Source organism: Moschus berezovskii, chromosome 13, assembly GCF_049115385.1.
Source record: "Moschus berezovskii isolate FMDL1 chromosome 13, NW_MosBer_1.0, whole genome shotgun sequence".
NCBI classification, from domain to species: Eukaryota; Metazoa; Chordata; class Mammalia; order Artiodactyla; family Moschidae; genus Moschus; species Moschus berezovskii.
This window is the reverse complement of record NC_142472.1, coordinates 14,480,577-14,504,013: the sequence shown is the minus strand read 5'-3', so window position 1 is coordinate 14,504,013 and position 23,437 is coordinate 14,480,577. Positions and strand designations below refer to the sequence as shown.

Below are 23,437 nucleotides of genomic sequence, written 5' to 3'. Positions count from 1 at the left end.
GCCCAAATTGGAGTGGAAATCAACCAACAAATCAAAAGACACACCGATTCTCTTAGCCAAGACCCCTGTGTGGTCAGGCCACCCTAGATGGCTGTTCTCTGTACATCCCCTGCCTGACCAGTGTCTGCTTCAACTACACTTCCTCGCATGACTGACCTTACTATATGCTTGTCCCAGGTTCCAACTAACGACTATTCCAGCTTTAGATCAGAACCCTCCACTATGCTTCTCCAAGGGGCAGGAGGGGCACGATCATCTGTGGGTTTCCATGGTGACAAACCAGCCAGATGTCAGTTTCCCTGTAACTGGTAATTACCTCCTGCCTGCCAAGAGCAACAGCTGCTGCCAAGTCCTGCCAGCCCCTGTCCACCACACACGGTCCCTGCAGGACCTTGCTTTAGACATGGACGCTCACTCTAGCCATTAAACTATTCATGTCTCCGTCACCGACGGCAGGCACTTTATTTAGTCTCGGTTGGGCAAGTACAGGCTTGCAGGCCTGCGAGGTGTGACCCAATTCCCTCACTGTTCCCCGCATTATTAAGTGTGTCCTTTCGCAGTAACCCCTCAGACTGCTCCTCCATTTTAAATGCAGACCCCTAGGGACTCAACCCTAGTCTCATCCCACAGGGTCCACAACCCCTCCAGGGAAGTAAGCTGGTGACCACAGGCAGGGCTCCAGGCAGGTGGTCTGGGTGCCCAAGTCCCCTGCAGAGCAAATCTCAGGAACGTGGACCAAAGCTCAGTCTTCTAAGTGAATCAGACAGAGAGGCAGCAAACTGCAGCTCAGTCCCTTCACGAGCCTGACGACATCTGATGAGCTACTAGACTTCAGTATCTTCAACTCATACAACGTCAATGACAACTCACCCACATGTTCTGAGAAATCAGACCACCAATCCACCCAGTAAAGGTCAGCCCCTTTCCCCACTCCTCCCTAACCACGAGCAGTCATGTGCTTTGGACTCAAGACAGAAAAGTCCTATGGGGACACATTGGACACTAGGTCTGTGATCAGAAGCAAGACTCCAGTATATAGTCACATACACTATCGCTTCATTAAGTCCAAAAGGATTCATTTTTACCTGTTGAGATGTCTTAGTTCAATGTTTATACCTAAGTATTTTGAATGAGTAACTCCCTCTTCAGTCTTAGTACTAAAGCTTTCAATGTAACTGTTTCTTCTTAATTTATAATTAATTGCCAATAGTCCCTGAAGGTGGATGTAAATCAAATCTGATAGAGCAACCCAAAAGCTGTAAAATGTTTTCTTCCTAATATTCTATCGCAAGTAACGTAATACAAATAATTACAAAGTGACCAATTAATGGCTTTGAATTTCTCCTAAATATTGCTTTTTATTAAGCTTTATTTATTTAGCATTATTATTGAGGACTGTGGGAAGACAGAGGGCACCCCTGGAGGAGCAGGAGGCAAAGGCAGGACCCACCTTCGACCTTCCTTCTGTGTCCTGCTGCAGAGCTCCCTGGCTCTGGGACAGAGGGACCAGTATGTACAGACAGACGGATGTGAGAAAGGACCCCCACACACAGAGCCAGCATGGCTTGATCCTGAGTGGGTGTGGGGACGAAAAGAAGCCTGTTCTCTGTTTGAGGACCTGGAGCTGCTTCCTGAACGTGATGGGGAGGAGGGTCTGAGAAAGGCTGGAGCAGGAGGGTGAGCTGAGTAGACAGCAGCATGGAAGTCTGATCAGGACAGACCCGAAGAGCTGATGATGCCGGGGTGGGGGCCTGGTGATATGGGGCTGAAACATGTCGGGATCCATAGCATGGTGAGACAGCATCAGTTCACTTAACACTCCTCACCTTCTGCAGGTGGCAGAACCCACTTAGTGTTCAGAGCATAAAGTGGTAAAACCTTAACCTTGGATATAGCCTCATGACGGAAGGAAACTCTTCATGTCAAGTAGAAGTGCGATTCATCCACTTTTAATGAAAGCCTACAGCTGCCACCTCTGCTTCCATTCAGCACTTACTATCCTGTATTAAAACCCTCTACACCTTGACTCTGCTGACCTTCTCCCCGGCATCTCTTAACAAGCTCCACACAGAGACAGGTTCCTCAGAGGCAGGAATGAGCCCTGGGTGTCCTAGTCTCCTTTTTCTGCCCAGCGTGGGTCCTTCCCCTCTCCTGGATCACCGTCCTCCTTGTAAACTAGGAGGCTTCGTGCAGGAACATCTGTAAGGGCATCTAACTCAGTGCACACAGCAGGGTGTTAATAAGTGCAGCTAGAAGGCTCACTGGCTTTAATAAGGTGAACAGCAGGGGAACAAACACTGGGGGGAGATGTGGAGGCTGTTTTAGCAAAAGCAAGTTCATGAGGCTTTCAGTGAGGCCAATCTAGATTTCATCAAAGGCCTCAGTCAGTATATGTTAAGACATATTATACACAGAAAAGCATCGTAGTTGTTCTACTTTAGGGGTTCTACGGCCAAGCAAGAGCCACTGACACCAAAAGCCAGAATCACAAAGTGAGAACCAGGACTTTAGAAAGATTCTAGATACCTAGATTCACATTCAAGTCAACCCTCTATCGTGGGTCTAAGTATTAATTCCACAAGCATCCATGAAGCAACGTTAAATGACTGAAGCCATACTCTGATATCGAGTATGGCTCTGATAAATTATTCTTGAATTCTAGGCTTTGCTAAGTATTTTCAAACCTACAGAATAATAAGCATAAGCTAACAGGGCCTTTGCACGGAAGCTCTATGTCAATACTGAAAACTTTGTACCTTCTGCTGCTGCTAAGTCACTTCAGTCGTGTCCGACTCTGTGTGACCCCATAGACGGAAGCCCACCAGGCTCCCCCGTCCCTGGGATTCTCCAGGCAAGAACACTGGAGTGGGTTGCCATTTCCTTCTCCATTGTACCTTCTAATGTGCCTTAAATGATGGAGGAAAAGAACTGGCAGCCAAGTATCAGATTACAGAGTTCCGCTCTATGATTTTAAAATCGGATATCATCCTTCTTATTCCAGGGGTGTGGATCCATCTACAGTGTCTGGATCCATCAACTGCAAGTCACAGGGTAGAATCTGCCAGCTATCCCTGACTCCCTAAAGCATGGACCCCACTGACCTCCACACACTGGAAGCACCTGCTGTATGTTCCTGTCCTGACCTCATCATGATGCAAGATTTCTCTACAATGGATCTTCTTTTGAGGGAAAACAGGGAGCAAAGGACAGCAGCACACAGCGAGCTGAGTCTTCAGGAGCACAAAGGCCTTCCTGAGCTCCCTTCCCTGATCCCTACAGGATTCTTAGAAAGAAGAAATGACAGGAAATAGGAGAAAACTCACTGTTCGAACAAGTGCCTGCTGACTTCTACGTCCACTGCGCTGAGCGGATCGTCCAGGAGGTAGATGTCTGCGTCCTGATACACGGCTCTAGAAAATGTAGAGAGACGTCAGGAGAGGACACTTCACACTCCTTGGGTCTCATCTCTGAATCATGATGCTGTCCAACAACTTCATGTTCCTTCCATGAGCCCAGGGAAAGGACCAAGTCCCTGCTTCACATAGGCCCATCCGGTGAGCGGGGCCTGTGTGCTCACGTCCACTAGGAGCTGCGGAGGAGGAGGGGCAGGGTGGCAACTGAAACCCCATTTACCTGGCGAGGCTGACCCGGGCTTTCTGCCCTTCATTCAGCGGGGTTCCTCCGTCTCCTATCACAGTTTGATCTCCTTCCTTCAAATTCTGCAAATTCTGAAAGGAGATAGAAAAGGGAAAAAAGAAAAAGATTTAAAATGTGTTCTCCTGCCATCCTAACCTTTCAGCAGTAGTTCTCCCAACAAGTGTTCGATCAACGATAATGGGCTTATTTCACAGTGAATAACAATAACCTTGAACATGAAAAAAAAAAAAAAAACCTCTCAGGGTTTTTCATCTTTTCTTCATTCTGCAGTTTTTCGTAGCATTTATGCATTTAACCATTTTAACAGATATTTATTGAGGACTGACTACACGCCAGGCATTGTTCTGGGCACAGTGAATTCAGCTACGAGGAAACAAAGTCCCTACAGTTTCTTTCCATGTTGAGTGCAAGAACTAAGGACAAGAAGGAAAAGGAAGTCGAATGGAGAGTGAAGGAGGGAAGCGAGTCCACACTGGGGGGAGGGCTCTGCTCAGAGGAGGGTGAGCTGATCTGGGAGTGGGGGACTCGGGCAGACCTGGAGAGGCCGCACCTCACAGAGGGAGGGGCGGGTGCAGGGGCCCCAGGGAGATGCCCAAGGGGTTCAGGACAAGGAGGCCGGAGGGCAGAGTGAGAATGAGGGGAGAGAGGGGGAGACAGGGCAGGAGGAGCCTGGGGGCACTCCAGTAAGAGGGGAGGGGAGGACTTACACAGCCGTGGGTGTTTAAGGAATCACTCCTGTGCTTTGCGGAAAACAGGCAGTAAGTGGGGAAGCGGAAGAGTGAATATAAGTGAGGAGGCTACTGGAAAAATCTGGGTGAGAGATGACCATGGTCAGGACCAGAGTGGGAGCAGTGAGAATGCAGAGACGGGGTCAGGGGCACACTCCAGATGCATTTGGAAGGTGTCCGTGTTCCGACCATGCAGACCTGGAGAGCAGTCCATGTTTATAAAGGTCACATCATGTACAGAAGAATTGCTTTGCAGCCCGGTCCTGCAGGGACCCTTCCCATCAGACTCTGCCGCATGGACACCCGAGGGTGGGGGAGGCCCCAGAACACTGGCCACATTGCTGGTCCAATCAGCCCATGTGGCTACAGCAAAGCATGGACCCCCGGGGAAAAAGCTGAATATCAGCCACTGTCCCAGCATCTGCTCTTTTGCAGAGATGCTCAAATGTGGGGAAAAAGAAGGGCTGAGCTTCACCAGTAAGGCAAGGTCATGAAAGAAAAACCCCAGCCTGGCCTGGGTCTCTGGAGTCTGACCTGGGTATCAGTTGAAACTTGTATATTATCATATGTGAAACGAATCGCCAGTTCAGGGTCAATGCATGATACAGGAAGCTTGGTGCTGGTGTGCGGGAATGACCCAGAGGGAGGATAAGGAGAGGAGGGAGGTGAGAGGGGGATTCAGAAAGGGGAACTCATGTACACCCGGGGCGGATTCATGTCAATGTATGGCAAAACCAACCAATATAATATTGTAAAATAATTAGCCTCCAATAAAAATAAATAAATAAAAATAAAGTAAAGAGGAAATGCCTGAGATCTGTTTACTCCATACTCCTTACACCTTCATCTATCTCCTGCTTTGTAAAAAGTTCTTCCTTATAAACTTCCTCAACTGAGAGGCAGCACAGCACGGAGGATGAGCATGGAGTCTAGAACCACGCAGAAAGGGATCTGAACTCGAGCTGCAGATACTGAGAAGAGCTGTCTGATCCCCCAAGCCTTAGTTTTACCAACTATAAAATGAGGATGTTAATGCTGAACACACTGATAAAGAATCAGTCACTCATATACCCTCTTACATGTGTGCACACACAGGGGTGAAAGGTAGAAAAATGATTTGCACATGGGCTCTGCACGAATGGGAGCTACTGTTCTCACTGTTCTACATTTGCTTCCCTCTTCTTTCCTTCTACAGCCTCTACACCATTTAATAAAAATCTAGCTCATTCCTGCTAACCTGACATTATTTCTGCAAACACAATCTCCCATAAATAAGAACCCAAGAGAAAGAAACAGAAGCCCATTAAAGGAGCAATTCTGTTTTAACCACATGATTGCAAAATGCTACTCACGTGATACAGTCTATGATGTTCAAGCTGTGGTTCAAGCAAAATTACTATTTTCTAGTTCCTCAGGAAGAAGGTTCTGGTGTCTTAACTCCTCACCTCTGAAAGCCTGTCCCGGGCTTTTTCTCACAGTATAGAAGAATACTCGGATGTCCAGACTGGACTCAACAGACTCGAGGGGAGCCTTTTAACGCTACTGTTCACGGATTTTTATAACCCAGCAGAGTAACATACTGTTTAATCAGTATTTACATTGTTCTTCCTTTTGCCAAATTACATTCCCCTCTCAAGTGAGTTCAGTTTTCATCATTCATTCACTAATTTTATCTAGATCCCAAGGTAGAGTTCAATGTTTCATTTTGTCATTTTCTGTGAAACTCAATGCCATGTCTGAAAACAATCTCTCCCCCAAGGAAAAGATGCAGTATTAAGAAGAAATGTTAAAGCATTCTATTTTCCTTAAATAAAAATGCAAGTCAAAACCAAGTGGAGAGGGAAACCTGGAGACTGAAAAGGCCTGAGGAGGCACGAGCCAAGGGTCGGAGGGGAGACCTCATGCACAGGCTGACTCCAGCAGCGCAGAAGGAGATTCCTCAGTGAGATGACTAAGGACAGGTAAACAGAGCAGGGCGATGACATTCAGGAATCTGGGTTATTTTCCAGGTGAAATAATGTGATTTTTTTTTTTCCCAAAGGCTTTCCTATATTTCAGAGAAAAGTAATAATACATTTGCAGATGAGCTAACCTGAGGTCTAGGATCTGCTCCAGAATACTCTGGGGTGGGGCTGGGGCTGGCAGGGGTAGAGATGCAGCTGGACTGGCCACCAGCTGCTCCTGGCTGAAGCTGGGGGTGGGTACATGAGGGTTCATTACACCATGCTATCTATTTTTACAAAGTTTTGCAATTGTCCATTAAAAAAAGAAATTAAAAGTGAACGAGGGAATTCCCTGGTGGTCCAGTGGTTGGGACTCTGTGCTCTCACTGCCAAGGGACCAAGTTCAGTCCGTAGTCAGGGAACTAGGATTGTGCAAGGCGTGTGGCACAGCCCCCCTTACCAAAAACAATGAATGAAATTTCACAAAATGAAACAACCACACCGCCCCCCACCAAAGTTATTCTGTGAGCGTTGTTATCACATCAGGATTAAAACAACAACATGTATGCCTGCATATTTACCCAGAAGACCAGCATAAATATTAAGCAACAATCAAAGACCTTTCAAATTAAAAAGAAATTTCAACTAACTTTAGAGTTTAAAGCAACATTATCACTATTTGAAATTTTAGTATATGCAGCTCAAAAGTCATTAGTCACCTTTTCCAAAGCACACGCCTTTATTACTTCTTTATATCTGTCTTCTTCATATTTCTTCCCAAATAAAATGTTACTCCTCACAGTTCCTGGAAACACCCAGGGCTGCTGAGACACATATGCGATCCTCCCGTGCACGCTGACCTTCCCCTGGATCAAGGGCAGCTCCCCCAGCAGAGCGCTTAACAGTGACGACTGCAACAGATGGCAACACACACAGGTGAACGGGGTGCACTCAGCACGGAACCCGCCCCGCAGCACGGCCGGCCCCACCCTGGCGCTGATACACGGTAGAACCCTTTCCTTCAGAACAGGATAAAGTACTGCTCTGGTGATTGTGATCAAAAAATAATAATAATGCCATTGGTAAACTAAAGGTTGATAAGGAATATGAATAGTATAACAAGCTACACTGCCTGAGTTTCCCCAAACGAAGTGCTCTACTCAGCAAAGACTTATTAAGAATATTTAACATCTTTCTCTAGTAGAGCAGCCCCACAGGATGTGTAGTTCATATACCTGATGTTTAATGCAGTTGTTCCTACATCTCAGATATCCTTTATTTGACAAATACTTGTTCTTAAAAAGCTATGTGTAGGGAATTCCCGGTGGTCCGGTGGCTGGGACTCTGAGCTCCCAGTGCAGGGGCTGGGGCTCGATCCCTGGTCAGGGAACTAGACCTCAAATGCTGCAACTAAGATCTCATGCAGTCAAATAAACATTTTAATTTTTTTAAAGCTATGTATAAAGAGTACATTCAAAGATGATGAACTAAAAGAACTCTGAAGTGAGCTGTGTCTGCAGAGCAAAGGTCCATCATAAAGGAAATCATCACCCTTTAGTGCACATATTCCACGTTTAGGTTTCTGTATGTTGTTGTACAAAACACATGAGACTAAGTCAACGTGCAAATTTCAAATTTTTTATAACACATAGATGTGTCTGTGTCCACACATCAGGGTGCTCATTGCCCTGGGCTGAAATAACCTGCCTATGTATCTGTCTCACCCCAGAACCTGGTTGCTCTGGAGCAGAGGCGTTGAGCCCTGGCTCACGTCTGTACTTTTAGCTCCAGCACGAGGCCACCCATTCACTACACATGCACTGATGGGACCAAATCAAGTCACATGAGGAAATGCTCAGAGCTTCCTGGAAGAACCGGCACCACCTCCAGACTTCCTGGAGGGGCCACTGTGACAGAGAGAAATCCCCACTGTCTCCATCCATTCTGAACAGCTGTCACATCAATAATTTCCTTCACTGGGATGTTCAATGCTTGACAAGTGGTTCCCAACTGGGCAATGTGAAGCATCAAGAAGGAAAACACAGTGTGCATTTATTCAGATTTATTTGCCACGAAACCTTCTTACAAAATGAATTTTCCATAGAACACACCTAGAGAAACACTGTTCTAGACACACTGAATTCAAACTAAGTCACACTCAGCTCTGGGCTCCACTCTGAGAATATAACAGGGGCTGTTATCAAGCTGCCAAAAGGCATCAGAACTTACCTTTCCTGCGCCCACAGGTCCGACCACAGCTAACAGTTCACCAGGTCTGACAGTAAAGGAAAGGCCTTGCAGGGCTGGGGTTCCTGATTCCTGCAAATGAAAGTTACAAAAATGTACCCATTTCAACAAAGTAACACAAATTACTTCAAATAGTGGGGAAAAGACCATAAGAGTCATTGAAATGCTAACGTAGCCCATATTTTTCTCATTTTAAGACATTGTGTTTTACATGTCTTTTCATCCATTCCTATCTTTTTGGGAGTTGAAACAGCTTTAGTTGTCTTAGGAAGGCTTCTTTTACCAGATTTCCATATGGACTCAGGTGTAGATACCCACAGAATTTAAGGAGTTGAAATGACAAGGAACCTGCTTGAAATGCAAACTGAATGATGCACATAAGCTTACTAAAATAATGTACTTACTAGAGTATTCAGTGTGGGAGGTTTTTACCACTTACCCTTTCATAGCCACTCTAGTATCCTTGCCTGGAAATTCCATGGACAGAGGAGCCTGGCATGCTACAGTCCACGGGTTTACAAAGAGTCTGACACGCTGAGTGACTGAACACACACGCAGTGATCTTTGGTTTTAACTATCTCATTAATTTCCACAAGGTGGGAGCAGAAGAACATAGCGCGCCTGGTCCTATACTAATAAACACTGTAATTTGAAATCTCCATTAATCTCTCCATTTTCATTTGATAAAGAAAAAAAAATCTCAGTAACACTCAGCAAGAAGGGGACACTTTCCGTAATAAAATCACTCTTGGTAAATTAACTCTTGTAAATAATGGTCTAATTTCACGAGAGCTCTAATTTAACACCAATAATACCAAAAAAGTGGGGACTAAGGAAAATTATGACATTGTGAGTCAGAGGAATAAAGCCTCAGTTTTATACATGTTACATGCATTACCTGTCCTGGCTAAACAGGGATAATAAAGTACCTCTACTGCAGGAAAATAAAAACATGAAAATGCATTTGACAACACACAATCCAATATAAGGAAGAAAGACAATGTACTCATCATGCCAATCACAGGTCATATTCCTGGGAGACTTGAGGGTATGTGTACTTCTTTACAAATCCTAAGTGTTAAGAAAATTGTCAGTAACTGTTATGTTTAAAAACACATACACAGTGGTGACATGTAATTAAGTAAAATGCCCAAAAGACTAAAAATATAGAGTCTGTATAAAAAAGTCTAGATAATCTTCAGAATGAAAGATTTCTCTGTAAACAGCTGAACTGATAATAAGGCAATCACATACTAAAAAAAAAAATAATTAATTTTCATCACCCAAAAAATGTTTCAGATTTTAGGAATGAAAAATCAGTAAGAAGCTAGATTTTAATATACGAGAAGCATTTGTTTAAGCTTCTCCACTCTTTCCTTCGTGTTGACACTTAGGGTTCCTATTTTACTACTTTTCACTCGGTTATGACAACAAAACAATGAGCCACATACAATCATCACCCCTGTCACCTCCCCTCATAGTTCATCAGGACAGAACAGTGTCCCTCCCTGTTCAGGCTTCAGGCAGGCACTGCTCAGCCATGACCAGAAGGGGGCAGCACTGGGCAGTTCAGAGGCACGGGGTCCCCTTCCATCCTGGTTACCCAGGTTCAGGGGACACTGACTATACAAGGATCATCAGCTGAGCCCTGACTCTGTGCAGACACAGTTGGAAACTCCCGTTCCGTGAGATCTGGAGGCTCACACAGGACCATTTATTTTAGAGCTTAAAGTCAGACCAAGTCCCACTATTTCATGAATGAGACCTGGGTCCCTGAGACCTTTCCCCCCACCTGCCCACCTGGCTGTCTAGTGGGACAGGTTACAAAGCTCATGTTTATCTCCTGCCTCCCAACCCAGGAGGGGCTTCATTCAGACTCAGCTTCTCTCCAAAACCCCAATGTCTGTGCCCCTCTCCCTCCCAAGGGCTCCCTCACCCCTGCCCTAACCTACCCTCCTGTGGTGTGGGTTGTTTCCCTGACTGTGCACAGAGGACCATGGAACCAGGTTGCAGGTGAACATTTAAACTGTCAATAAAGGGGTTGCACTGGGGGTGCAATACTTGAGAGCAAATTCTTCTGTTTTTCCTGTTTGCCTGACCATTATAAATAAACCAAGTGTTGGAAAATCACCAGTTCTCCATGTCAGCTTCCATACAGTGAAAGCTTTAAATGGAATCACTGGAGCTCATGATGACCACCTGCTGTCTCCTCCTGTCACTGGCTGCCACCAAAGTGGCCAGAAGCTTCCAGAAGATTAGGATTTGGGAGCCCCCACCCTACCCCACAGCCAAGATCCAGATCACAGCCTCACTCGGTATGTAGTAAGATGGTCCGTGAACATCAGTATACGGAAAATGTACATTGATTCCCCAAAGGCTGTTGTCTCTAATAACTGGTTGTGTGTTTGTTAGTTAACCCACATCATACTGCAGCATTTTGTATGTCCAATCCTGTAAATTCTAACATTACCAATGTACGTAATTTAAGTTCAAGATGTGCTAATACTTTAAAGCTCTGTTGAAAATGAGAGAGAGAACAACCTGTCAGATGTCTTAGGCTGATTTTACACTTAATCTCCAGTAGTTGCAAACCTTAGTCCTGATTTTGAGAAGTTTTATAACATACTTTCAGTATATGAGCAAGTCACATTTTACACCATGTGTAAAACCTCAAAATTTTCTTACAAATCTATGTCACAGTTGTCTTAATAGCAGTCACGATCTTGAGATGGAGGACTAGTTACCTTATCCCAAAAAGCAGTTAAATCTTGCACGTCCACAACTGTTTCACCATCTGATGGCAGCAGCTGGTGGTCATGCAGTTGTATGTCTTCAAGTAACAGAAAGTTCTACAGAGAAAGGAAAAACGGACAATTTAGTATGCAGGATGAAAGTACAAACATACATAACTGCTTTCCTGGAATTTATAACAAACTTTATACAGCCTACTTATCATTCTTCTAACTGTACGTAAAGTGTTGGCTCACATCAGAACACACTAAATGATATATAGAATAAAATATACAGTATATCATATATACATATAGTGAATACAGGATACATAGAGTATTATATATATATATATATACACACACACACACACACACACACACACACATATATATAATATGAAGAGTTTCAGGCCATGAAGAAATTTGTAAGTTTCTCAATAAGTGGACTAGTTTCTACTCAAAAAGAAAGTCTGGCTCCAAACTCCAGCACATTTAGAACCTGCAGCCAGAGGGAACTATGAGATGATAAAAAATCTTAATGTTACCTGTAGGGTCCTACATAGTCCCCTGATCAGGCCTCTAGCACTCCATACTCTGCAGGCTCAGACGGGTTCCTCAAATGCATGGATCCCCTTCTCATGCCCTAAAAGCCTTTATCACATCACCTTCCCCAGGAAAATGAGAAGCATCAGCCTCTCACCTCCCCAAGCCAGGAAATCTCCAGGTAATTTCCTCAGGCTTCCCAAGAAACATGATCTTCAAAATTACACAAGTGACTGTGCCAAAGCACTTCATGGCACCTCAGGCTTTTCCTTCCAAGGACTCGTGACACACAAATGTGCAGTCACAGTAAGTTTCATTATTTGATTATTTTTAACCCCTCACTTGATAAAATATACATTCCAAGCAGGAAGGACTTCTCTGCATGTGCTTACCTGCCACTGTACATACTCATCTAGCCTTCAGACTTCTGGTAGGTAGTATTCAATTATTTTGTGAAGTGATGAAATAAGTGGATAAATCCAAATCTACTCCCCCGCCCCCCACCAAAAGTCTAGCATAAATTAAGACATGGTTTTCCTCTCAAATTATTTTAATCTCAACAACATCCTGTCATATTTTATATTTGCTAAAATACCTGGTGACTTTTATGTGTTTCTTTCTACAACTAGGGCAATGTTTCCCAGGTCTGGCTTATTTTCAGATGCATGGGACACTGACTAAAGACACAGATACTTTGGGCCCCAGCAAAAACCTAGTGAATCAGAAACACCAAGGTGTGATTTTTAAAGGCATTCAGGGGATTCTGATGAGCGAGAGAAATAAAATTTTTTAAGCATTGCAGAAATTATATGGGCTGAATAAGAGTCTAATATGTAAAAGAAAAAAATAGTCCAACAGTTATTTCTACTCACCTTGGAACAATCTGTCATACTAATACAACCTTCTCACCATGCATATTCTCAGCCATTGGTCCCACCTTTACTGAAAACAACTATTGCCTAAAAGATCTCTAAATTCCTAGACCATCATCCCACCAGAAAATGTATGTACATGAGAGAAAATCTAGGTTTCTTGCTCAAATCAGTGATGTTTAATCAGGACACAAAGCATCCTGACAAATCCCCAGGAAAATTCCAAGTTCTCAGCAGGTTATAATTTTAATGTTACCACACACATCTACATGGAAAGGAATATCAAGCCTCAGACACTGTTCAGGTACATTTTGGTGGAAAAGAAATAAAAAATCCTACTCAAATATTTCAACACAATACTCCGAAAAACTCTGCAGGTCCCCTTTCACGCATCCCCTTTAAGTGTGTCACATCATTGACTTGAGAATCGGAGTTACGACTGTATCCACCACAACCATGCTTAATAGTTAGGCATCTGCAGAAGCCTAGACATGATGGAGCTGGAAGGTCACTTCAGTTGCACATTTTCTGAGCATCGGCTATTTGTGAGGAGAACAACGATGAACAATGCACTGTAGCTGATTTTGGATAAGTCTGGAGTTCAGGGAAGGAAAGAAATCCACAACATGTGGCTTAGCCAGGACAAAGTCACATCCAGGAGCTCAAAGAAAGAGATGTCGGGCCACAGATGATGCAAGCCACTTAATGAGAGATTCCACATGCCAGAATATACTCACAAGGCAATGCAAGAAACCAGGCTTTGGGCAGAATCCTAGTTCTGTCACTTACGAGAGATGAAAAGACGGGTGAACGATTTCACCTGTTATAGGACCTGTTTCCTTACCTGTAAAATGGGGACACTTATGCTTATCCCCAGAGAAGGCAATGGCAAGCCACTCCAGTACTCTTGCCTAGAAAATCCCATGGATGGAGGAGCCTGGTAGGCTGCAGTCCATGGGATCGCTATGAGTCGGACACGACTGAGCGACTTCACTTTCACTTTTCACTTTCACACATTGGAGAAGGAAATGGCAACCCACTCCAGTGTTCTTGCCTGGAGAATCCCAGGGACGGGGGAGCCTGGTAGGCTGCCGTCTATGGGGTCGCACAGAGTCGGACACGACTGAAGTGACTTAGCAGCAGCAGCAGCATGCTTATCCCATTCAAGCTGTCAGGAGTCCGTTTCTGTTGTCATTTTATTACAGTAAATTAAAGGTACATCAGTGGTAACAACAGAAACAACACTGTATAGGAGATAATCCAACATATATTCATCTTTCTTACCTGAAATTTTATGCCTATTGATCAGTAACTCCCTATTTCCCCTTTAGCTTTGACTCTGATTCTATGAATCTGATTATTTTTGATACCTCTTACAAGCGGAATCACACAGCATGTGTCCTTACATGACACCTCTTACAAGCAGAATCTTACAGTATGTGTCCTTACATGACTAGCTTATGTCACTCATCATGTCTTCAAGTTTCACCCATGTTGTTGCTATTGCAGAGTTTCCTTTTTTCCTAACTCTGAATAATACTCTGCTTTATGCACACACTCACTTTTTACTCATTCACCCACCAGTGAACATTCAGGTAGTTTCCTCATCTTGGACATTGTGAGTAGCATTGCAATGAACATGGGAGTACAGACATCTTTTGAAAAGATATCTCATTTCATTTTATTTGGGAAAATACCCAGAACTGGAATTGTGGGATCATACGGTAGTTCTTTGGGCTTCCCAGGTGGCTCTAGTGGCAAAGAACCCGTCTGCCAATGAAGGAGACAAAAGAGAAGCAGGTTCCATAGGTCTTAATGATCTGGATAACTGCAATGGTGTGATCACTCACCTAGAGCCAAACATCCTACAGTGTGAAGTCAAGTGAGCCTTGGAAGCATTACTATGAACAAAGCTAGTGGAGTTGATGGAATTCTAGCTGAGTCACTTCAAATCCTAAAAGATGATGCTGTTAAAGTGCTGCATTCAATATGCCAGCAAATTTGGAAAACTCAGCAGTGGCCACAGGAATGGAAAAGGTCAGTTTTCATTCTGATCCCAAAGAAATGAAAGTTGCTCAGTCAAGTCTTACTCTTTGCAACTCCATGGACAGTACAATCCATGGAATTCTCTGGAATACTAGAGTGAGTAGCCTTTCCCTTCTCTAGGGGATCTTTCTAAACAAGGGATCAAACCCAGGTCTCCTGCATTGCAGGTGGATTCTTTACCAGCTGAGCCACCAGGGAAGCCCAATCCCAAAGAAAGGCAAGGTCAAAGAATGTTCAACTACTGCACAATTGTGCTCATTCCACATGCTAGCAAAGTAATATTCAAAATCCTTCAAGCTTCAGCAGTATGTGAACTGAGAAATTCCAGATGTACAAACTGGATTTAGAAAAGGTAGAGGAACCAGAGGTAAATTGCCAATATCCGCTGGATCATAGAAAGAGCAAGAGAATTCCAGAAAAATATCGACTTCACTGACTATTTTAAAGCCTTTGACTGTGTGGATCACAACAAACTGTGAAAAATTCTTAAAGAGATGGGAATACCACACCACCTTACCTGCCTCCTGAGAAACCTATATGCAGGTTAAGAAGCAACAGTTAAAACCAGACATGGAACAACAAACTGGTTCAAAATTTGGAAAGGAGTATGTCAAGGCTGTATATATTCACCTTGCTTATTTAAATTATATGCAGAGTACATTATGTGAAATGCTGGGCTGGATGAAGAACAAGCTGGAATCAAGACTGACAGGAGAAATATAAATAACCTCAGATAGGCAGATGACATCACCCTAACAGCAGGAAGTGAAGAGGAACTTAAGAGCCTCTGGATGAAAGTGAAAGAGGAGATTGAAAAAGTTGGCTTAAAACTCAACATTCAGAAAACTAAGATCATGTCACCCAGTTCCATCACTTCATGGCAAATAGATGGGGAAACATGCAAACAGTGAGAGGCTTTACGTTTGGGGCTCCAAAATCACTGCAGATATGAAATTAAAAGACGCTTTCTCATTGGAAGAAAAGCTATGGCCAACCTAAACAGCTTATTAAAAAGCAGAGGTATCACTTTGCTTACAAAGGTCCATATAGTCAAAGCTGTGGTTTTTCCAGTAGTCATGTATTGATGAGGGTTGGACCATAAAGAAGGCTGAGCACCGAAGAACTGATGCTTTTGAAATGTGGTGCTAGAGAAGACTCTTGAAAGTCCCTTGGACAGCAAAGAGATCAAACCAGTCAATCCTAGAGGAAATCTACCCTTTGAATTGAATAAATATTCAATATTCATTGGAAGGATTGATGCTGAAGCTGAAGCTCCAATACTTTGGCCACCTGATACAAAGAGCTGACTCATTGGAAAAGACCATGATGCTGGGAATGATTGAGGGCAGGCGGAGAAGGGGGCAACAGAGGATGAGTTGGTTGGATGGCATTACCAACTCAGTGGACATGAATTTGAGCCTACTCTGGGAGAACGATAAACTCAGGCGACCAGAACTGAACCCACATGATTGATCTGTTTTATGGGTAATAGTTTTTTATAGTAGAGAAAACTAATGACCAAAAAAAATCAGCTTTGATAAGACCCAAAAATAAAATATAATCACACCCAGAGTGATCTAACTTCACTAAAGAGCTATTACTAGCCCATCCATCACTGTAAGAAAATAAGAACAAAACAAATTAGATTTTTGTAAAGCCCAGACACTCAAACTCATGCCCAGGCCAGGTCACAGTGCCAATTTATCCTCATTTTAGATCTACTCATAAAGACAGGAATAATTGAGCACCTACTATGCGCCAAATCTTTGTCTTGATGATGTAAATTATTTGCCCTTGGAAATTTAGAGACTCTTAGGAAAAGGAGACAGTGAGTATGATAAGAATCACAAATTTGAAAGGAAGAGGGCAGCCAGAGACAGGTTAAGCAGAAAGGGAAAAGGGAACAGGGATGAAACAGCAGATCCAAAAGGCAAGCTCAGCAATCAAGAAGAAAAGCATCTATGGAGGAAAGAACACATTTTTTAAACACAGAGAACTGAGTGAATCTGTGGCTACTCTTCTTGCCCAGGAAACAAGGCCGTCTCAGCAATCTCCTCCCCTCGCGGCTCAGAGAGGAATCCTGTTCACACCCGGAATGTGCAGTCACTACCTCATCGTTCCAGTCAGCGATGCGATCTGTTTGCTGCTCCTGCTTTTAGATATTTTAATCACCCTGCAGTTATCACTGCACATCAAAAGCCTGTGCCACTGCTACTGCTGCCCTTAAACCAGCAGGGATCGTGTGATATTTGTAATGCACTCTATACAAGAAGAGAGGGGAGTATGTATGACATTTTGGAAAGATTTTCAGCTTTGGCAATGAGAGTTAAATGTCACCAAACTGCCACACAGTGACACCAAATAAGACGTTGTTCATAAAGTTCACCTACAACTAAAAAAAATTGCTTTTCATCAAACCTTGATTCTGTTGATGCTGACAACGGCCTCGGACACCTTCTCGATGGCCATGGGGAAGTAGAGGGTGCCTGTAAACCTCACAGTCTCAAACAGCATCACCACCAGGAACACTTGGCTGGCTGTGATCGGGTTGTCAAGGACCACAGCGATGATGAAGGTGATAAAAATCATGATTTTGCTGGCAGCAAAAAAAATTGCCAAATTCATTCCTCTAAGGTAGGAGCTTTTCAGAATCTTGGAAATTTCATCCCTGGAAAAGAGTAGAAGATAGGTTTTAAAAGGAATACCAACATCAACCCATGAATTCAGTGCCCTGTGTGAGTGGCCCCTTTCTAGGCAGTGGACACAGATTAAGATAAACCATCCCTCATGTCATGGAGACACTACACAGTGCACACCTGGGGGTCTGCCCTGACATCAGGACCACACACTGCATCACCACTTCACTCTTCCCACTAAAAGGGTCCTTAATGTCACACCTGTAAACATTTTGGGTCAATCAGATTGGATTTGAATATTCAGTCAACAAACATTTGTAATCACAAGTCGTGTGCCAGGTACCTTGAGAATGTCTAAGACAAAGCTCGTCCCCTCAGGAGCTCGTGAACTTGTTGGGGGAGAGAATAAGCAACCCCCAAATTGCGAGACATCAAGACATTAGACACAGGCAGCCAGCACAGCCCCCAGGGGAGTACAGAGCAGAGGCGTGTACCCCAGAGCAGTGGAGCCAGGGCAAGTCACAGACACATGGAACCTGAGATGAGCTGCAGTCAGTCAGGGCTGGTGGAGGCCAGAGAAGCAGGAAGACGAGAGTGTGTCCCCAGCAGAGGGAGGGGCGCCCACAAAGGTGCAAAGTGAGAGGTGACAGGGAGCAGCCAGAGAATTCTAAGCACCCTGGGCTCGAGTATAAACGCTCACCAGATATTTAACTGAAAGATGAAAAAATTCTACAAACATAAATCTGAGCAAAAATCCAGTATTTTCAAGGACTACTACTCAACAATAAAAGGAACCAGCTACTTATACATGAAACAACTTGGATGAGTCTCTAGGGAAGTCTTCTTAGTGAATAAGGTCAATCAAAAATGGTAGCATACTGTATGGTATCATTTAGATAACATTCTTTAAAAATGACAAACTTATAGAAATAGAGACCGGACTAGTGATTGACAGGGGTTAAGGCTGTGGCAGGGACAGAAGGGAAGTAGGTGTGCCATAGAGGGCAGCATGTGTAAGCCTGGTCTTGATGAAAATAGTTTGCATCTTCCCTGTATAGCTGTTAACATCCTGTTGCAATATTGCACTATAGTGTTTCCAGAAATTACCACTGGGGGAAAGTGAGCAGTGGATACACAGGAGGTCCCTGTACTAAAAGCAACTGCATATGAATCTATAATTATCTAAAAATAAAAACAATCACACTTTTAAAAAACCTGATTTTTCCATGGCTGTTTGGAATGAAAAATACTGATTCATAAAGTAGGGCCTGATAAAGTTATGCTGCTGCTGCTGCTAAGTCACTTCAGTCCTGTTCGACTCTGTGTGACCCCATAGACGGAAGCCCACCAGGCTGCCCCGTCCCTGGGATTCTCCAGGCAAGAACACTGGAGTGGGTTGCCATTTCCTTCTCCAATGTGTGAAAGTGGAAAGTGAAAGTGAAGTCGCTCAGTCGTGTCCGACCCCTAGTGACCCCATGGACTGCAGCCCACCAGGCTCCTCCGTCCATGGGATTTTCTAGGCAAGAGTACTGGAGTGGCTTGCCATTGCCTTCTCCGTGATACAGTTATACCCAACCTTTATAATCTCCCCTTTGTACTACATTAATATAAATAACAGCTTTAGTTTAAATATCATCCCAAATACAAAAATTTTACAATTATTGCTTATTTGGGATTTGCAGTATTAAGAAATATTAGGAATTTCATTTCTGTATAAGTATGAAGAATATATATATATTTTTTTTTTTCCTTTAAGAAAAAGTTCCTTTCAGTTCAGTTCAGTCGCTCAGTCGTGTCCGACTCTCCGCGACCCCATGAATCACAGCACGCCAGGCCTCCCTGTCCATCACCAACTGAGGAATTCCCTGGTGGTTAGGACTTCACACTTTCATTGCCTAGGGCTTGAGTTCAATCCATGGACCTAAGATTCTACAAGCCATCTGGTGTGGCCAAATAAATAAATATATATATATATGGAATGTATATATATATGAATATATGTATATATATATAGATATATGGCAAATGGAAGAGCAGGTTAAAATTATGTTCCCACTATTCTGTTTAACCCCACTGCCACATATGGGAGCGGGGTATAGTTAAGTTTCAACTTATATGCAGAGTACATCATGAGGAACGCTGGGCTGGAAGAAGCACAAGCTGGAATCAGGATTGCCGGGAGAAATACCAATAACCTCAGATATGCAGATGACACCACCCTTATGGCAGAAAGTGAAGAGGAACTCAAAAGTCTCTTGATGAAAGTGAAAGAGGAGAGTGAAAAGGTTGGCTTGAAGCTCAACATTCAGAAAACAAAGATCATGGTATCTGGTCCCATCACTTCATGGCAAATAGATGGGGAAACAGTGGAAAAGGTGTCAGACTTTATTTTTTTGGGCTCCAAAATCACTGCGGATACTGATTGCAGCCAGGAAATTAAAAGACGCTTACTCCTTGGAAGGAAAGTTATGACCAACCTAGATAGCATATTAAAAAGCAGAGACATTACTTTGCCAACAAAGGTCCGTCTAGTCAAGGCTATGGTTTTTCCAGTGGTCATGTATGGATGTGAGAGTTGGACTGTGAAGAAAGCTGAGCGCTGAAGAATTGATGCTTTTGAACTGTGGTGCTGGAGAAGACTCTTGAGAGTCCCTTGGACTGCAAGGAGATCCAACCAGTCCATTCTAAAGGAGATCAATCCAGGGTGTTCATTGGAAGGACTGATGCTAAAGCTGAAACTCCAATACTTTGGCCACCTCATGCGACGAGTTGACTCACTGGAAAAGACTCTGATGCTGGGAGGGATTGGGGGCAGGAGGAGAAGGGGACGACAGAGAATGAGATGGCTGGATGGCATCACTGACTCAATGGATATGAGTTTGAGTGAACTCCGGGAGTTGGTGATGGACAGGAGGCCTGGCGTGCTGTGGTTCATGGGGTCGCAAAGAGTCAGACACGACTGAGCGACTGAACTGACTGATAGTTACGTTTACATTAATGTGAAAACTTGGTGAGACTCCTATATTCATTCAGTAAAAATAGGAAATAAAAAAGCACAAAACGTGACTTGATATATATAAAAACTTACCTTCTCAATCCAGTAATAAGGTTTATAAATGACTGTTCCCAAGCACACATTTTTATTGTTCTGATGCCAGTTATGACTTCACACATGGTCTTGATCCTGTCGTCTGTGAAAGCTGCGGTCTTACTCCTGAGGGGACAGAATGTGAGAGATGAGCCTTAGTGACCACAGCCCAACGTCCTGTAGCAGCAGCAGCAGCGGGGGACACAAGCAGAGGACAGGGATCAAATGATTCCCTGTAGCTCTTTTGAGCTGAAAACACAGACAAATGCACAAATGGAGAAATGAAAGAGTTCAATTCGAAATTCAAACATTCAGCCAAATTCAACATATAACTTGGAAAACCTGTTGTATTGTATAATGAAGTCCTGAAATGAGTCAGATACAAATTGTCTGCTGAAGGAGGTCACAACTGGGCAGGGAGGGCAGAAAAGACCTTGACTGTAACAGGAAGACAGTGTCTGTGCTGTAATAAAATAGGATTAGAGTGTTGGGGTAGATAAGATGGAACTGTTAATTCTATTGGGAAAGGAGGACAAGAAAAGCTTCAGAGACCCGATAGCATTAGAACAGGGCCTCAAAGGATAAGGAACATCTCTCCACAGCAAAGAGAGCAAAGGAAATTCCAAGCATAGAAAAATACACATACAGGCACCAACAAACAACCCTCAATGTACTTCAAACAACAAAACATCTCCATCACCTGACTACCTAAACAATGACCCACCTCCAAAGCTCTGGAACCTGCTTCAGGTGTAACTCATTACCATTAGGCTCTTCATCACCAGCCACTTATCTATTACATATACCGTTGGGACTGTTCGACTTTATAAAGACATAATTAAGATTGATTTTGCCCTTGGGACACTGATAATTAAAAACACTGAATTATAAGCAAGACAAAAACAAACATACATGAAAATGGCTCTAACACAAACATAACAAAAATATCCGTCCGTCCGTCCGTTCCGTCGCTCAGTCGTGTCCGACTCTTTGCGACCCCATGGACTGTAGCCTACTAGGCTTCTCTGTCCTATGTAGCTAGAAAAGGGCCTGTGTATTATATAAAAGTACTAATACTTTTAATAATGTTTAAATAACTTTGACATCGGTGAATTCTGCTTAAAGACACTATTTATTTGGTTACAATGTTGGGAAAAGTCAGCAAATATTGTCACTTTTCCCCTTAAAGGTCAGCCTTCAGCTCGAGGCTGGAGCTTCCACTGGTTAAGTCTGCAGCATCTACAACACATGCAATGAACAGAAAAAAGAAGGCATTTTTTGTCGTTGTTTTTGAATGAAACCATCAAGCAGACTGTGGATGCTACTAGTTACACATAATCAATTTTTGAAATCAGTGTTTCTCTTACCGGAGTGATGAAAACAATTTCCCAAAGCAGCTTTGCAAAGGCAGAAGAATAACGAGAACCGCCATCCCAGCAAGACATGATATTCCTATTTCCATACAGAGCAGGGCGGTCACTGCAATAGCCTGTAGCGGCCCCACCCACAGGTAGTGCAAGAACATCGTTACCTTAAAAGAGAAAGACAAAGTCTTCTTAAGATGGTATGAAAACAAAACCAGTAAGTACCCATTATAGAAATAATATGCTTGGAAAGAACAGACAGGAACCTAAGTGGGAATGATCTCAGTGGGTTTTAAACCTGCTGAAGCAGAAACTCAAGCATCTACCCCAGAGGACGCTGTTCTGGGGCAGCACAGGGCTGGCTTCAGGGACATCCAGGGAGAACCAGAGCAGCAGCAATGAAGGAAAATGTTGATTTTGTCTACACCACATATGAGCTCAGGGCTTCTCCAAACTCTGTCCCAAAATTCAGACCCCATCTCTCCCTCACATCCCAGGAAAGCCTATTTTATGGTACCTACCACATTCTCCAGTAACTACTTGTGTATTTACCTTCCTGACAAGGCTGTGGCTTCTCCAGGAAAGAAATAGTATTCATCCCTGAAAGTGGGTAGGGGGATCTTACTTCATGTTTGATGTATGAATAATTGAAAGAGAAGTGTCTAGTGCAATACAGATCTGAGCAACAGCTACAACACTGTGGGTCACATGATCTACTCATAAGCTAAGTGGATAAAAAGAGTGTGATGAGATAGCAGAGAACTGTGTCTAGCTGGGGACCACCCACTTGGCATTATTCCTCGCAGACTCCCTATACAGAAGGTACTGAACACGGTGCGAGGGAAAGAACAATCCCTGCCCACAGGCCTTCATCATCCAGAGGAGGAGGAAGACAATTCAGGTAGCAACACCATGTTCCAAGAAGGTCCATGCCAGGAGGACCCCTAGGGACATGAATTAAGCTGGGGAAGAACACTGCTGCCTATTACTGAAGTATGCCATAGATTATCTCAGAAAAAAAAAATTCTCATCTAACGACAACACACATTATTACATCTAAGTTGCACACAGAGGAAATGAGAGTTGGATAAAAGAACCCTTATCTTAGATACTCAACAAATCATGGTCAACAGCAAACATGGGTATCTGGCATCAACCATAAGCTAAACCCAGTGAGAAGGACTGGAAGTGGAAGAGGAGGGGCAGCTTACCTGATCAAATCTTTTCACATCGTTGGACAGCAGGTTGACTATGTGACCTGTGGTGGTCTTCCTCATGGCTGAGTTACTCAGGTGAAGTGCCTGAAATGAGAAAAAGATACTGAGCTGGACTCCTGTGGTGATAACAAGTCACTTTTCAGTTCAGTTCAGTTACTTAGTCGTGTCCAACTCTTTGCCAGGCCTCCCTGTCCATCACCAACTCCCAGAGTTTACTCAAACTCATGTCCATTGAGTCGCTGATGCCATCCAACCATCTCATCCTCTGTCGTCCCCTTTTCCTCCCACCTTCAATCCTTCCCAGCAGCAGGGTCTTTTCAAATGAATCAGTTTTTCACATCAGGTGGTCAAAGTATTGGAGGTT

The 23,437-nt window shown here is 43.7% G+C and overlaps 1 protein-coding gene across 1 annotated transcript in view; it reads right to left on the bottom strand.

The window, feature by feature from the left end:
- LOC129556575 (ATP-binding cassette sub-family C member 4-like) overlaps positions 1–23,437 on the bottom strand; it is a 113,941-nt gene that overhangs the window by 60,100 nt on the left and 30,404 nt on the right. Inside the window, exons 5-13 of the mRNA XM_088842843.1 lie at positions 23,068–23,157; positions 21,860–22,023; positions 20,493–20,618; positions 17,187–17,436; positions 11,320–11,424; positions 8,558–8,647; positions 7,048–7,239; positions 3,634–3,728; positions 3,324–3,410 (exon numbers count right to left, since the gene is read on the bottom strand). Of these exons, the coding sequence (XP_088698969.1) occupies positions 3,324–3,410; positions 3,634–3,728; positions 7,048–7,239; positions 8,558–8,647; positions 11,320–11,424; positions 17,187–17,436; positions 20,493–20,618; positions 21,860–22,023; positions 23,068–23,157 (1,199 nt within the window). The remainder of the gene's footprint in view (positions 1–3,323; positions 3,411–3,633; positions 3,729–7,047; positions 7,240–8,557; positions 8,648–11,319; positions 11,425–17,186; positions 17,437–20,492; positions 20,619–21,859; positions 22,024–23,067; positions 23,158–23,437) is intronic.